Here is a 15,844-nt window from a genome sequence, read left to right on the forward strand (position 1 = left end):
TCTGGTTAAAATTGACTAGTTTATAATGTTATATACCGTTTAATACGTACCGTTTTCCTGTTTCACAGGCAGATATTTTGCATTTAATACATAGTTTAATATATACCGTTTTATTACCGTACGTATAGTTTTCCTGTTCCACAGGTGGATATTTTGTGCAAATAAGGTACATCATCTAGTGCAGTAGAATATTATAGTCTTTTATCACACAATTTTCAAGAATTAATTAACGGCAAGCTGGAACCAGTGATCATAGTTTCATTCACCCAAAATACAGTAATTCATTGCAGTCGAGGAAGCTAAGCTTTGTGTTCTTATGAATGAATAGTTAGCAGTAGGATGTATTGCAGGTAGTAGCCAAGGAGTGGTACCCTTATATTAGAACTATTGTTGTTAGTACAGAGCGTTGTATTGAGGCAGGGTGCTGTGTTTAGTTCATGAACTGTAGCCTACAATGTAAGCCCATTGTGAAGAACACTAGGTTAAGAAGCAGAAGGCCCTTCTTTTGTAACAGTAAGACAGTTTTGTTCATGCAACCACAGCCATTTGGAGTCTGAAAGGCTGGTGACTCACCAGTCAGTACATTGACCTCTGTACCAGAAACTGACACATTTCAGTCTTGTCCCAGAGAAGACCTGGTAATGCTAAAATGACCCAAGCCCTCAGCATGGCAGATGGAAACTCTGTTTTATTTATTTTTTGCATTGCTTGATATGCGAAGGAAGACAGAAGTCAAATAATACCGGTTACCGCTCGTGTCGAGTGGATCTTGCCATGTTGTTAGTAGTTCATCCATAACTTCACACTTAAAAGAAGTTAAGGTAGACAAAGGTTTCAGCTGTCATGCAGCCACAAGTAGTGTTGTGCAGTGTGCCCTGTGATGTGCTCTTTGCTTTGCATCAGTACCTATTGCTGTTGCTGGTTACACAAGTCCTGGATTTAATTCATCAATCAGTCAGCTTTTTGGCTGGGGATAATTAAATTGCTTTGTGTTGCATAAAAATCCAAAAGGTGTACAACAAGGTATGTAGTAACATACATATCACCCCCCAAAAAATAAAAAGAAACATATTTTTGGTGTTTGTGTGCCAGTAAAAAAAAAAAAATCCTGGTGACTATTTAACCACTTGTAAAGAGGAAGAAGAAGAAGAAAGCATAATAAAGAAATGTGTGAAGAAATCCTTGGCTTGTTTGTTACACCAGACTGGTAGTTAGATAAATAGAGGTGGTGGCCATTAACAAAGGTAGGTGCTTGTGAACATAGAAATCCATATGTACACTTCCATCAAACTGCAAAGCACTCACGTTTGCCTGTAATTTCTGGAATACAATCCGACATTAACCATGTTAATTAATAAAGGTATTGTAAGGAGCCTTATTTTCCAATCATTAACATTGTCTGATAGTTGACATACTTTCACTTATTTTCAGTGATACTGTGGAGGCACATGTGTGTAACTTTAGACTTTTACATATGTTGGTATTGAGATTTTAGAGAATTACTTATCCAGTTTTTATTTTAAATATTTTATATAGGCTTTCAATCTCTGATTTGGCCACCACCATAACATCAGTATTGCAGTATTTAATATTGTGATGTATGGTGACACGGGTATAACATTCTTGGCTCAACTTTGGACGTTTTTGAGGAATTCTGGATCTAAGCCTGTCTGATTTGCTTTTTGACGGTGGTGGTGTGTGATTTTTTCCTTGTTTTGTAAATAGTCTTGAAAATAGAATCTAACCCGAACGACTCCAGAGAGTCTCTGGCACCAGATAAAATCTTCCACAAGCCCATCACGAGAAACAAGTCCGTCGTGAGAAACGTGATGTACGTTTGCTGATTGACATTCATGTGCGCCTGGTTTCCTCTACTACTCAGGGTGAAGGTCGTGAAAGAAAGCCTGTGTTATTTATAACTCTTTTAATTCAGCGGTGTACTGGAAATTGGGTATCTATCATTACTAATTCCCATTCTCCTACCAGGAAACCAGCAAAAAAAGGAAACTTTGCAGGAGGCCTGGAAAAAACCCTATTTATTTTTGAGAATGTGGAGTCTGTAAAAAAAATAGTTTTTGAATACAGGCCGTGTTAAAATAATACAACCCCCCCCACCACCATAAAACCAGAGAACTGGATGCTCATCTAATGTTACAGTGTATATGAAGTTATATACTGGTATTAAGCTGTTAATGGATAATTCATAATGTGGTTGAATTAATTGATTACACTGGTAACAAAGAAATAATTCATGTATTTAGAAATGTGTTTAAAAGAGTGTTGCAAGTAATACTGGACATTTATTAATACCAGGTTATAGCAATACATTCAGTTGATCCGTTTAGCATCTGTGACAGGATATGGCTGAGTGGTGATATCAGGCCGGAATGCAGGAAGAACAGAAACAAGGTAACTGTAGTTCAAAGATGCCAATTTGTTGCTGTTGATTAAAGAGCAAAAAATAAGATATTTAAACAAAAACCACTTGCTCACAGAGCACAAAAATAAATAATTGCACAAAACCAATCACGAACACAAAATGAACACTAAGGTCAGACTGAGCAACTGCCTTCACTGATCCTTCTTTTATTTTAATTTATTTTCTCTCCTTGCTCGCTCTCGTTCCGCCTCTCGAACACCCCACCTCGAACATAGAGATCTGCAGGCTTTTTATACAGGTGACCATCTCCCGATTTAGCAACAAATGAATCACTTAATTAATTCGGGAGATGGCCACCTTCTGCACGAGGTTTTTAATCATTCCTGGCAGAGGACGAGTTTACTAACCTCGCCTCTACCAGAACACAAATAAACAAAATAAAACAAAACACACGGCGCTTCACCATCATCATCATATATATATATATATATATATATATATATATATATATATATATATATATATATATATAGACACACACAACACACACACACACACACACACACACACAAATATACAATATACAATAAATACAAAAACAATAACAAATACAATAAATAAATCATAATAAACAAATACAACTACGACCCAGGGATAGCGGGGGAGACCCCATTCTAAAAAATAACTGTACAGGGCTGCTTGCACTGTTACAGCATCATATGCTGCTGTTTTTCAATTATTAAAATAAGAACCTGCCTGGTATTTTACATTTTTTAACACTCTCAGGTGCACTGTTAAATAATAGATTTTTATAACCTTATTACACACGTGTTACCATAGGTACCCTCCAGTAAATAAAAGGGGTATTATTTTCTCACTTTAAAATTAAATATTGAACCTATGGTTACTGTAATGAAAATATCAACAGGTTGCATAACAATGCAAAATACTGTTTGTATATGTCTGTAGAACAATGTAAAGACGCTGTGTGTATTTTACCCAGATCTTTTTTTTTTTTTTTATACCAAGCCTGGTCTTATTGTAACACTGTATGTACAGTATCTGGGGTAGGTTGGTCATACACTTGCCCAGGAATCTGAATTCAGTAACTCCTGTAGCGCATTGTCATCACTGAAAAAGCCATGCCAGTTATTACATAATTCGTTCATTTATTCATTCATTACATATGAACATGAGCATCACCCCCTACTTTCATCAATAATCTACTTTACTAGTTATTCAGCAAATGCATTTATGTAGTTTGTTATATATTATATATATATATATATATATATATATATATATATTATATATATATATATATATATATATATATATATATATATATATCAAGCTGTGTAAGTAAAGAGAGACAAGTCTGGTTCACAGAGAGCTTGACTGTCTCTATATGAACTTTGGTGCACTAATGGAATTCGTGGGTTACACATCTCAGAACTTGGCTGATGGCAGCTACCCAAAGACCACTAGGGGAATCAAACATAGCCAGTGGAGGCTGCAGAGGGGTTAGAACAGAGCACCATATTTATTGATACATACTTGAGTATCTGTGTTTAATCATTACAAAATCATTACAAAAGTCTTGCTTGAGTCTTGCTTGAGTTTTTATCACTTGCATAAGGCCATTTGGACTGCTCAGTCTGGGAAGAGCATATAAATAATATAGTATCGCACTCTATGTGTGTATTGCAAGTTGTCTCCATTTTTATTTGCAAAGAAAAAGTAACAATTGGTTTATTATCATAACAATTTAATGATCAAATTAATTATTATGGAGAGGATTTTATAGCACAGCTATAAAATGGTATGTTCGCTTAATTAGTTTAGTTACTTTTCTGTTGTGGGGATGAACCTACAATAAATTAAAGGCAGAAGTCTGAATTTGTGTATTGAGGTACGTTTTACAGTAGGTTCCGTTCCCTAGTACGACATAAAATTGTGCGATAACTCGAGGCAAATCAATCTGCAGTTATCCTGCAGTGCAGCTTAAAATATAAGCTCCAGCAAAGTTTTAGTGTGGGGTTATCTGTTTTATAAATCGATATTTTGTAATGATTAAACACAGATACAAGTTTTTATTTTATTTTTAAAAATACGATTTTAAAAAATCAATGTTGGGCATGTAGTTTGAGGGAAGCATTAGAAAAGACTCCAAAAATGTGCTCCAAAGGTACAGTACACTTCACGAGAAAAAACACTGTGTGCACTGCAGACAGCACCGTGCCCCGAAAGAAGACGTGTGGTAAAAGTTCACCAATGTGAACTATAAAAAAAGAGCACTGATAAAACTGTTTACTACAAGATTTTTATGACCCTTAGTATATCAGCCTGACGCCTCAAGTCCTGAGACATGCTGTCTGAGCCTGATACTGGCTGCATAATGTAACTTTGGGGGAAAAAAAAAACCCTCATCTGCTCTCACAGCATTCTGCTATTTCCTTGTTCAGATACTTGCCTGGTCTGCTTCTCTTTTACTTGTTATTGCATTCTTCTAGTTATGTTCTTTTTTTAGTACATACTTGTAAAACTCATGTATCTAGTTGTGAAGTCAAAACAATATGTAAAAACAGATTCCAGACCTCACATATGTGATAGGCAGGGAGATACCGTAGCTGTTCCCATCTCAACAACTTTTTTTTTTTTTAAATTCTTTTAAAACAGACAGAGATATGGCTAAATATTTGTCTTTCAGTGTACAATGGAGGTGAAAACACCCAAAACATTTTGACAACATTTTTCCCTGGAGGGAATTTAAGTTTGCTATGCCCGGTTAATCAGAGATTAAACCTAAAAGCTGACTGGAACCAGAACTGGGGGCTGTTTAGATGGTGTGGTCCTCAATGTGTAGAGACTAAACAAGTCAGTAGTTTTAATAACAAACAAGTTTCGCTTTTACATAGTCTGCCACTGACTGCATGCAACCAGTTCTATGGATCTAACCAGCACTGATAATCATTTTAGAGAGCCACAGCAGTTGCTTTTTTGAATCTTGGATTGTGACTTCTTTTGTCCGCTATTGAGCTGTCTTAACATTTTTGGTAAGAGCCACACCGATGATTAGGGCAATACTAATACAGGTAGATGGAGTGATGGGTAGATACAGAGATAGATATAGGTATATAGATAAAGATATATATTACTAACAGTAAACATTTTTTAAAAAAAAAAAACATAAAAAGTTTATTTATAAACAGCTCCTTCTAAATGTCAATCTGAACAAATGAGTGTTGTGTAACCAATTTTACAATTATACAGCCTGTCTATTGGCTGGTTTCACATATTAGTACATTTAACATTAGCCAGCACATACAGTATATATGTACATGGGATAGGCAACTCTGGTTGCTTGTAGCCAGGTCTTTATTGAACCTATTAAACTGTGCATCTGGGTCCTAAGCAGTTATCTACTTCAATATGCATGTTAAACCTGGCCTAAATGAAAAGGCTCCCAATCTCATGGTTTCTCTTTGTTCCAACAGGCTCAGGATCTGAATGTGATAGAGGAGGTGATCCGAATGATGCTGGAGATTATAAACTCTTGCTTAGCCAATTCCTTGCATCACAACCCCAACCTTGTGTACGCCTTGCTCTATAAACGAGAGCTTTTTGAGCAATTTAGATCCCACCCCTCCTTCCAGGACATCACGCAGAATCTGGACATGGTAAGCATCTCTCCTGAGATACTCTATATATAGCAGCAATTGCTGTTGAAAAAAAATATTTCTTATTGTTTTTTCTTCGTTTAGTTCTGCTCATCCAATATTAAGTTTTGTATTTATTTTATATTTATTCATGTTCAACTGTCAATGTCTAATATATAATTTGGCTAAACAGCTTTTTTTTGCGCAAGAAGCTGGTTTAAAGTTAATTTGTAGTAGACTGTATTTATACAGTACATATTGACAAATCAATAACAAAAAACAAATTAATCTTGGTTTAGTCAATACAGGAATATTAAATCCCTAAAGTAACTGATTTGTGGGCAACAGTTGGATCTAGGGACATTGTATCCTGTATCACTGTATCTGAAATGATCAAATTCAAAAGCAAGGTTTATTTACAGTTCATTAATTATCCACCAGTAGGGATGCATTTTCCTACTGACAAGGAGATAATTGAGGTATCAGTCACACTTATATTTTAAAACTAGGGAAACACTTATCCAATTGTGATGATAATTGGCGGGTGAAAGGGGGAACCTGTCCATCCGTCCATATGAGCGTCACACTTACATGTTTGCTTATCCATTTTTGCTAGAACTTAGGACTCTTCTGTCCTGTACATGGGAGCGGAATCTTTTTTGCATGAAATAATGAAAATAAAATGAAAAACACCTTCTAATAGAAGGCGTGAATGAAAATCGGACTTGGAATGACTGATTTAACTTTATTCCTTCAGTTGATAACTGCCCGTTTCTGGTGTCCAGTAAAAGACAGATACAGCATGATTTTCAAAAGGGGCAAAATAAGAACTAGGTCGCAAAGTGATTTGTAAAACCTGATTTGGGTCACCAAGTACAGTAGATGCCTGTTTTTAGCAACCCTGATAGACAACTTTCGGTTATTAACCAGTCCCGTCTCGTAGAATTTAATGTTGATGGGATTCTGATATTTATTGACAAATGTGTTATTAGTTGCCAGTGTTACAGGGCACACTAGCATGATTTGTGTGCATAATTCATGCAAGCTTTTATAACACACTGACTTTGTAACTGGGTGTTTGTGGCGGACTAAGGCAGAATCATGGCTTTGAAACTGGCTACAAAGCTGCACGCAAAATTGAGATCGATTTACAGCAGGAGGCGGTACCCTGTAAAAAGCAGACAATGTTGGACGATTTCTTATTTTAAAATGGTGTTCTTTAGAATTGATTGTAAGTACAACACATATTTTTATGTTTGTTTTATTCATTGTAAGGACAGTTGTAGCACATTGTTGTGCAGTACTATTTAAGCCTTCTTTTTTTTTGTTTGTTTTACACACGCGTGAAGTAAACAGTTTTATGTTTGGGTATTTTGTGTTTCTCATGTTAATTTTTTCACATTTAAAACACATGTATTTCAGTGCCATATTTGTACAACTACAGAATATGTTGTTCCATATAAATACACTTGAAAACAGGGGTGTTCTGCTTGTTGGGAACTCTCGGTTAATGACAACTTTTTGCTGGGAGCCGAGATGTCGTTAGTAAGCGGCATCTTCTGTATCTGGATTTCAAAAAATCATGTTGATATTGTTCAGTATGAGATTTTAAAAGCACATATAACACTGTTTACCTTCTTTGCTTCAAAAAGCATTTTAAAAGTGTAGTATGAACACAACTGATTTTTACATCAAAGAATAAAATAATATGCTGGTGAGTTAGCGGCAGGGGCTCTGTTAAACTATTAATAACTTTGTGAGTTTCCGTGGTTTAAGCTTTTCTATTTGTCACCTAAATTCTCAGGAAAGCAAAATCAGTCTCCCAATACAACTTGTTATTAAAACATAAAAGCACCATTTCACTGCACAGCAGCTTATGAATTTGACATGTTTTCAGCTGGATTTATTTCACTAGGGAGGTGGGATTGTGCATGTAATATTTACAGTATAGAAGTGTTTTCAGCTTGTGCATTTTAACCACCCCACTGCACAGTATACAGTACTATTGAACAATAAGCATTTATGTTGTTGGTTTTTTTTTTAATGAAGGATCTCTCAGGAGGTAGGGTTATAATCTTAAGACTGTCTAATCATATACAGCAGAATCTCTCTAGAAAATTATGCACACCCTCAATCAATTATGGGAGATGCATAGGTATTATGGTTTGATATATTGTAAATTGCAAGATCCATGCAGTTTACTGTTCCTTCTGTTGTGATAGTGATTAGTTTATTTGTATAAATGCATGCTGTAATTAAATTTTCGTCATCCAGTTTAGAAACATATATTACACTCCTTTATTTGTGCGATTTAAATATGAACAGCTGTTTTATATTGCGTACAATATAAATGCAAATTTGTGGTGTCCCTGTGTCTTATCTGAGAGGGTTTTCAGGTAAACATAAAGCAAATACCACATAATACTAATATCATATGCAGTAAATAGTAGACTAATATGTATGAAAGGATAAGCTTGTGACAGTCCTTTGATCAAGCAAATTGTATCAACAGTGGGATTCCCTAACATAGTTGTGTTTGAGGGGGGAAGGTTTGTCCATTACCAGTAGGGGCTGTTTACGTGCACTGCATGTGTCCTCTCAAAGTCAGAAGTACCCACGACTGTGTGTGTTTAGCCACTCTATCTGCCCTGTGTCCACTGCACTTTCCACTTAATTTAAATCCTCTGTATGGCTTTTCTTTAACCCAGAAAAGAGATTAAAGTCTTGGAGGGTGGGGCCCATCAGGTGAAAATGGAAGGCGTGTCTCTCAGAACCTCTCAATTTGTTATAATCTGAATAGACAGTAATACCACATTGTCTTGTCTGGGGGCGGTAACCAGCTAGCCAGTGTGATCTATTTGCAGTGTGCTTGCTCCCAAGGAACATAATTCAGGGGCAGTTTACTTTTAAGTGTCTCATTTATTAGGATTAGGGCGTTGGGATCTCATACACTGTAGGTTAGAACCATGGAAGCATTGTATGTGTGCATACAGGTTATTATTATTAATACGGCACTCTGCCAGTATAATATTTCAGTTATTATTACTTGTTGTCACATTCTTCTATAGTTTAGTTGTATGTGCTATCAGAAAGCAGATAGTTTTAGCTTCCTTCCCCCTTTTCCTTCTATGAGTCATAATAGGCCAGCTCATATTGTCATGATATTTTTAAAAATTGTATAGGTCAGGAAATAAAAATAACAAAAGTGGCATCCACTTTGTGTCTTTGTAATGTTATATTTTACTGGAAAGCCTACCGTTTTTAACAGTCTGATAAAAAATAATAATAATAAAGTAATTTCTTAGAATTGTATGTTGCCAGGCCATTAGGTTATTCTTTTCATGTGGTAAAGTTGGTAAGTTTTCCCCAGGAGTTGGTGTACACAAATATACCTATCCGTCTCCATGCAAATACAGATCAGCTAGATAAGTGGAACAAAACTGTGAAATGTGCTTTTGCTTCTGCATTAATTGTGTGTTAAATTGCAGCCATTACCACTGGGAAGGTGTTGCTAACTAGATTTCAGCAATGAATTCACCCCAGAGCCAGACTGCAACTTGCCACACATAGAGATATATTAACATAGTCTGGGGGTGCAATTTTATATATACTGTGTACATGCTGTGCATGTTTAACAGCTCTGTCTGCAGACAGATTCTGGAAGCAATGCAAGTGGGTCCTTGCTGAAAGACTCTTACTGGTAACTCCTACTCAAGACATTTCCAGTTCATCTGCGTATCAATACATATTACAGTTTTTAATAAAGTTTCAAAAATAATATTGCAATCAACAGATAGTAGATAAGATGTGTTATGATCTTAGTATTTAGTGTCTTAAACATTTGGCACAGTACTGAAGCTGAATGTGTCAAAGTACTAAACCCTCCCAGGGTAGTATTTATGGTACCATGTTATTACATTCACAGTCAAAAACTTTTACTGGTGCCTTCAATCTCATTTTTATATTCTTACTGACTCAATGTCAATTTGATTTGTAATTAAATTTTATTGTGGATTGTGTATCATTGCTCAAGCACAGTAATGTCCTGGAAGCATACACCAAGCTGTTCTTCCCCAGTGTTACGCAATGTCTGTCACAGTTGTTTGGCAGCATTTGATTTAATATGCCTGTCCTGTCTTCAAGAGCAAGCAGTTTTCTCATCTGTGTGGATGTTCGTGAAATGCCTGCAGAATCAATTGGGACTGTGTTCAGATCAACCCTTTCTCCTTTTCTGATAAGGCACACAGCCGGGAAAAATAAACTAGATTAAAATACATTCAAATACATGTACATTCAAAGAATGTCTGTGGCAACCAGTAAACATTTAAATTGGCACAGCCTTTAGAGCATTGATCACCTTCAGTTTGTCAAGTGTAAACAGATTCAAGACGGGGCCTTTTAAGGTAGACAAGGCCTTTTAGGGTACTCCATGCAGTTACTTCACTTGTTTGCAAGATGTGTGAATGGCTGGAAGTGTTGTGACAACTACCTGTTTTGTTTAAGTCCCAGTGCCATAAAATTCACATTGTTGTGGTCTCACACGCAGATGTACTGCAAGCAAAAATTAAAAACAAAAAAAACAAAAAAAAAAAATGGCCTTTGGCTTCTTGTCTGTCTGAGAAGCATATAGCAGTGACAGCCCCCACTTGGTTTCTATAATCACATAGACTGGAAAGAACACATTAGAAAGTGCCTTAGGATGGGTGCGGGGGAGTAAATTACAGACGAGTCTTTAACGTCAATAGTTTCATTGAACCAGACTGCAGGCTGTGGGAGATGGTAACTTAACAGAGATCATCTAATTATACAGAATTTTCATGCCACTGAATGCAATTCTCAAAACCTTGTTTAGATTGACTTCTCTCTCTATCACAAGCATAGTTCTCCACCCATTATTTACTGGACCTCCATTGAATTTGTATGTCTCTGTGTGTGTAATGTATTTTCATGCTAGTATAACACTAAGAGTGCTACTGGTTTGGACATATAGGGAATTGTATAAAGCAAGGTCGTTTTGTGTGTTTTATTTTTGGCTATTTTTGTTCTGTAATTTTTTGTTGTAGAGAAATAGATTTTAAAACGAATAACTTGTTGCTTGACATGTACTAATTGATGCAGTTAATTCACATTTAAAATGCCATAAAATGTGTAATTTGTATGATTTCATATGTAAAAGTTCCTAAGCTTACTGCTATTGTCTTCAATTGGAATAAAATAGTGACCAAAAGGCATAAACCCGTCAGACTTAGAACTGATTGATTGTTTTAACAACTTCATATTTCCCATTGAAATAAATAGAAACAATGAACCACTTCAGTTGTGATTGGAAAGAAGAGGTCAAGGTGGGGAACTGAGCCTTGAAGTTCTCTCCTGTTACTCCAATGGAAGATGCTGCACTTCATCAAGTGAAGGATATTGCACAGTCACTAATATAATACAATAATGAAAAATATAGAAGTAATAAAAAAAAAAAAAATGCTTTTCTTGATAAACATTTCAGAACACTATGCAGTCGGCAAGTATAAAACAAGCAGCTGTTTAAAACAGTTTTTAAGGAACAACAGAAAGGTGTGACTGAAATAAATGTATTTTAAACATATCTAAGCGTATCTACCATCATGCCAGTATATGGGCTGAAATGTGTGGGTTTAAGGGATCTCAGAGTTTCCCTGCCGGTATAATCAGGATGCTCAGCACAGGTATGTCACTCAAGCACTTTGCTCCCTCTTGTAGGTGTTTGGCTTCTTCAGCTCCCGACTCGAGCAGGCTGGATCTGACCTGTCAGTGGAACGTGTTCAAGAGGTCATTAAGCAAGGCGCTGCAGCTCTACCCAAAGACCGACTGAAAGTAAGTGATAGGTGGACAGTCATCACAGAAAATGTATTAAATCTTAAATCTATGAAGGATAAACATTTGTATATGAGTTTCCTTCAATATGTACAGGGTTTGCAATGGAAAATGTTGCTCAAAAAGCAAATCTCTTAACTTGTTCTTTTTTTAACATTTCTATGAAGTCATTTGATTATATTTTTAAATGCAAAAAAATGAAGATTTGCAGAAATATGCAGCTTCCTATGTTGTGCCACTTACTTGCATATACTTATCCATGACTGTATTCACTTGGTTCAGTTAACCACAGGCACAGACTATTAAAAAGGGACATAACTATTCAATAAAACCAAGACAGCGACTATAAAACAAGATTCACAGGGGAAGAAAAAACACCTACTGACAAGCTGAGAAATGAAGAGAACCTGTTTTATTAAATGCATATGTCTTGATATACATTGATGGGGTTTTGTTTCATGCACCTGTAATCGGGCGATCACAGATCAGCAGTCACAGAGTATTAATCTGTAATCTTTATTTTTCAAGCACCCAAGCTTAAGGGCAAGGTAATACAAAATTACACACATTTGGTTTATAATAACTTAGTTTTAATATCTGTTTAGAGATCAGTAAAATATGTATAGATTATTTGATTTCCTGAGAGCAAAGAGAACAGTGTTTAATCAAATTTCTGAATCCCTTAAGATTCTTTCCCTAGACAGTACCCATGAGAGAGCAGTGTACTTTATTAACAGAGGATGGACTGTATATTGTGGTATTCTGATGCGTTCAGCTTCTGACTCTTTAGTTGGCAAGTACATGATAAATCATAAGTAGATAGATCTATCTAAAACGTACCATAAATCACCGCTCAAGGCTCTAGTCTCCCATAAGGTTCTTTCATCTTTTCTCATTTGTGGTGAATAAGATAGATTGCTTAGATAATTTTGAAACCTTCTGTCCTGATTTTTTTGTTTTGTTATTTTTATACTGCCGGTGTTTTTTCTATGGGAAAATGTATACAGTTCCCTTTCAAATATGAAATGTAACCATTACCTGATGGGCTATAATCTCTTGTAGCCTGAATGACCTGAGCACTTATGTCAAAGCTGCTCTTTTAAGAGCCCCTTATGCATCAGACGTTGTCTCCGCCACCAGGAGATAAATACGAGTGAAACTTAAGGCTCCGTGCCATTTTCTCTTTCAGCCTTTGCCTGAGGGAGTGAGCTCTGACTTTAAGTCATAACTACAGAGATAAATTGATTTAATTCACTTTTTCTCTCTCATTTCATATTCTGAAGTAATTTAGCTTTTTAAGCGATAATTCTTCGATTTCTGCGATACTCTGCGGCCATGCGCCTTGTACAAAGCCGACAGCTTTCCCCGGAAATCAGTATCTTGTTGCAGCTAACTTCACGCTCTCTCCCTTGCTGCTTGGCTCTTCGTGAGTCTGCTGTGTTTGCTTTGCTGCTCTGACAACAAAGGTTACTATTTTGTTTCTAGTTAGCAGGCAACTGCAGCTCCTGGTTGTTTTATAGTGCATGCTTGCAGTTTGCAAGTGGGTTTTTCAGGTCTTTACCTGCATGCCACTTGTCCTGGTACCAGCCCAGTACCAGTGACTCGCTCTGCTGGTACCAGTTGATACCAGAGCCTGTAGTCTGGTCGATACCAGAGCCTGTATCAGTGACCTGGTCAGCACCAGAGCATGTACCAGTCACCTGGTTGGTACGAGAGCCAGTATCAATCGGTACCAGAGCCTATACCAGTCACCTGGTTGGTACCAGAGCCTGTACCAGTGACTTGGTCAGTATCAGAGTCGGTACCCAGGTACCAGAGGCGGTACCAGTGACCTGGTCAGTACCCAAGTAGGTGCCAGTCAACTTTTATTGGTACCAAGTTGGTACTAGTCATCTGGTTCATACCGGAGTCGGTACCAGTGACTCTGTTCGGTCCGGTTTGACACCAAGACCGTTACTAGTGCTCCATTTTTGTGTACTCTGTGTACAGTTTTCAGCACTAGTCAGCTTACTGTCTGTTCTTGTGCGCATACATTGTACGGCTGAACTGTTTTTTCAACCTTGCACCATGCCTGGGTTTCACCTTTGTGCTGGTTGCAAGAGAAACATTCCAGAAGAGGATAAGCACAACAGGTGCATCCACTGCCTGGGAAGGGAGCATGCAGAGGGGGCAGTTAAAGACTGCGGCTCTTGCGCATTTTGTGCAAATTTTTCTAAGAGGACACTGGAAAGCAGGCTGGCCAGCTGTACCAGGGACCGATCTGCATCTCTGACACCGGCGCAGCATGACTCACCCTATTCATCCCCTGCAGTGCGGTCAACAGAGTCCCCACTCCCTGTTAGACCGGGCGCTAGAAACAATAATCTAGGGGTAGGAGGAGGACTAAGAGCCCATGCTCCTCAAACTCCTCCTCTTCATCATCTAGCTTGAAGAGCTGCCCCTCTCCTCCACCAAGATAGAGGAACAGGAGCCACCATAGCAGGCATTCTGGTACTGACCGGGTATGGAGCAAATGGAAAAGCTTTTTGAAGCTATGAACCAGCAGCAGTCCCTTTTGACGGAGCTGCTGTGAACCCCCCCCCCCCCCCCCCCCCCCCAGTTGTCTCAGTCCCCAGGGCTCAGGCACCGTTGCCTGACCCACAACCAGAGCAGGAGGACACCATGTCCCTTACTGCATCCGAGACAAAGAATTAATCTTCTGGCCCAAGGACGCGGAATCAGATGTCTTGCCTCCCATTGTAATCCCTCCCTGTCGGAGGAGCTCACTTCCCTTATCAGACATACTGTCATGACCCTGCAGGTGCCTTGGGCCATGGAAGATTAACCTAAACGCTCTATATTTGATAGAGTGTCTGCTGTTGTATGACAGCGCTGTGAGCCTGGTCAACAACCACCTGCTCCAGTTGTCTACGTACAATAGTCAGGCATTGGGCAGGAGCACTGGTGGTGGCAAGAAGAGTACCTGACAAGAGCAAGGCATCATTAGTGGATGCACCTGTAACACCAGGGCATACATTAGGGCCGGCAGTGGATGAGATGCTAAAACGCTCTCACCAAGCACATGAGTCTTCCAAAGAGTTGGCATGCCTCCTCCCCAAGCAGAAGCTCCCAACTTTAACAGTGCGCAACACGGAGGCCGGCAAAATTATCGGCGCCTTGCTCACAAGTAGCAGCCATGGCCGCAGGCGTAAGCCTCTAGGAGCCAGCAGCCCAGGGCCCGTTCTATCCGGCCCATCTGGATTATTAGTGATCATGCACCACGGACACCTGGGTGATTACCACCACTGGACCAGTTACTCTCTGCAGTTTCAAATCGGCCGTCTCCCTTTCGGGGCATGATCGCAACAACGGTCATGAACTCTCAAGACACTGTATAAGTGTCTGAGGAGGTGGCGGCTCTACTGCAGAATTTCAATTGTTCACTCTCTCAGCGAGAGAGAAGGCTTTTACTCCAGGTACTTCCTGGTGTCAAAATGGGAGGGCGGCCTCAGACTGATCCTCAACCTCGGCTCAATCTGTACTTGAGAGTACAAAGGTTCAAGATACTGACAGCGAGGCAGCTGTTGCAGTCAGTAAGGTCAGACAACAGCTCTGCAGCTTTGGGTCTGGCCCCTGAGCGGAGACATTTGAGCTGTCTATTATCTGACAAAGTCATTAAGACGCTTCAGAATGCTAGAGCAGCGTCTACACGCTTCCAGTATGGTTATAAATGGGGTATGTTCCTGACATGGCGTCAGTCTCGTAAACGGAACCCCACAACTTGTCCCATGGCAGATATCCTGCAATTTTTGCAGGACCTTTTTGATGAAGGGAAATTTCAGTCCACACTTTAGGTCTCCGTGGCCGCTGTCTCAGCTTGCCATATTAAAGTTGACTTACACTTGAGCACACTTCCTGGTGGGACAGTTTTTGAAGGGTGCTCGGAGGTTAAGACCCTCTAGAAAGGATCTTGTCCCTC

The 15,844-nt window shown here is 38.6% G+C and overlaps 1 protein-coding gene across 5 annotated transcripts in view; it reads left to right on the forward strand.

The window, feature by feature from the left end:
* The window catches only part of dym (dymeclin), a 186,001-nt gene that overhangs the window by 150,212 nt on the left and 19,945 nt on the right, over window positions 1-15,844 (forward strand). For all 5 annotated transcript variants that reach the window (XM_041234531.1, XM_041234554.1, XM_041234539.1 and 2 more), the window contains 2 exons: window positions 5,878-6,060; window positions 11,773-11,886. In XM_041234531.1, the coding sequence (XP_041090465.1) occupies window positions 5,878-6,060; window positions 11,773-11,886 (297 nt within the window). The remainder of the gene's footprint in view (window positions 1-5,877; window positions 6,061-11,772; window positions 11,887-15,844) is intronic.

The sequence above is a fragment of the Polyodon spathula genome, chromosome 2, assembly GCF_017654505.1.
Source record: "Polyodon spathula isolate WHYD16114869_AA chromosome 2, ASM1765450v1, whole genome shotgun sequence".
Lineage (NCBI taxonomy): Eukaryota > Metazoa > Chordata > Actinopteri > Acipenseriformes > Polyodontidae > Polyodon > Polyodon spathula.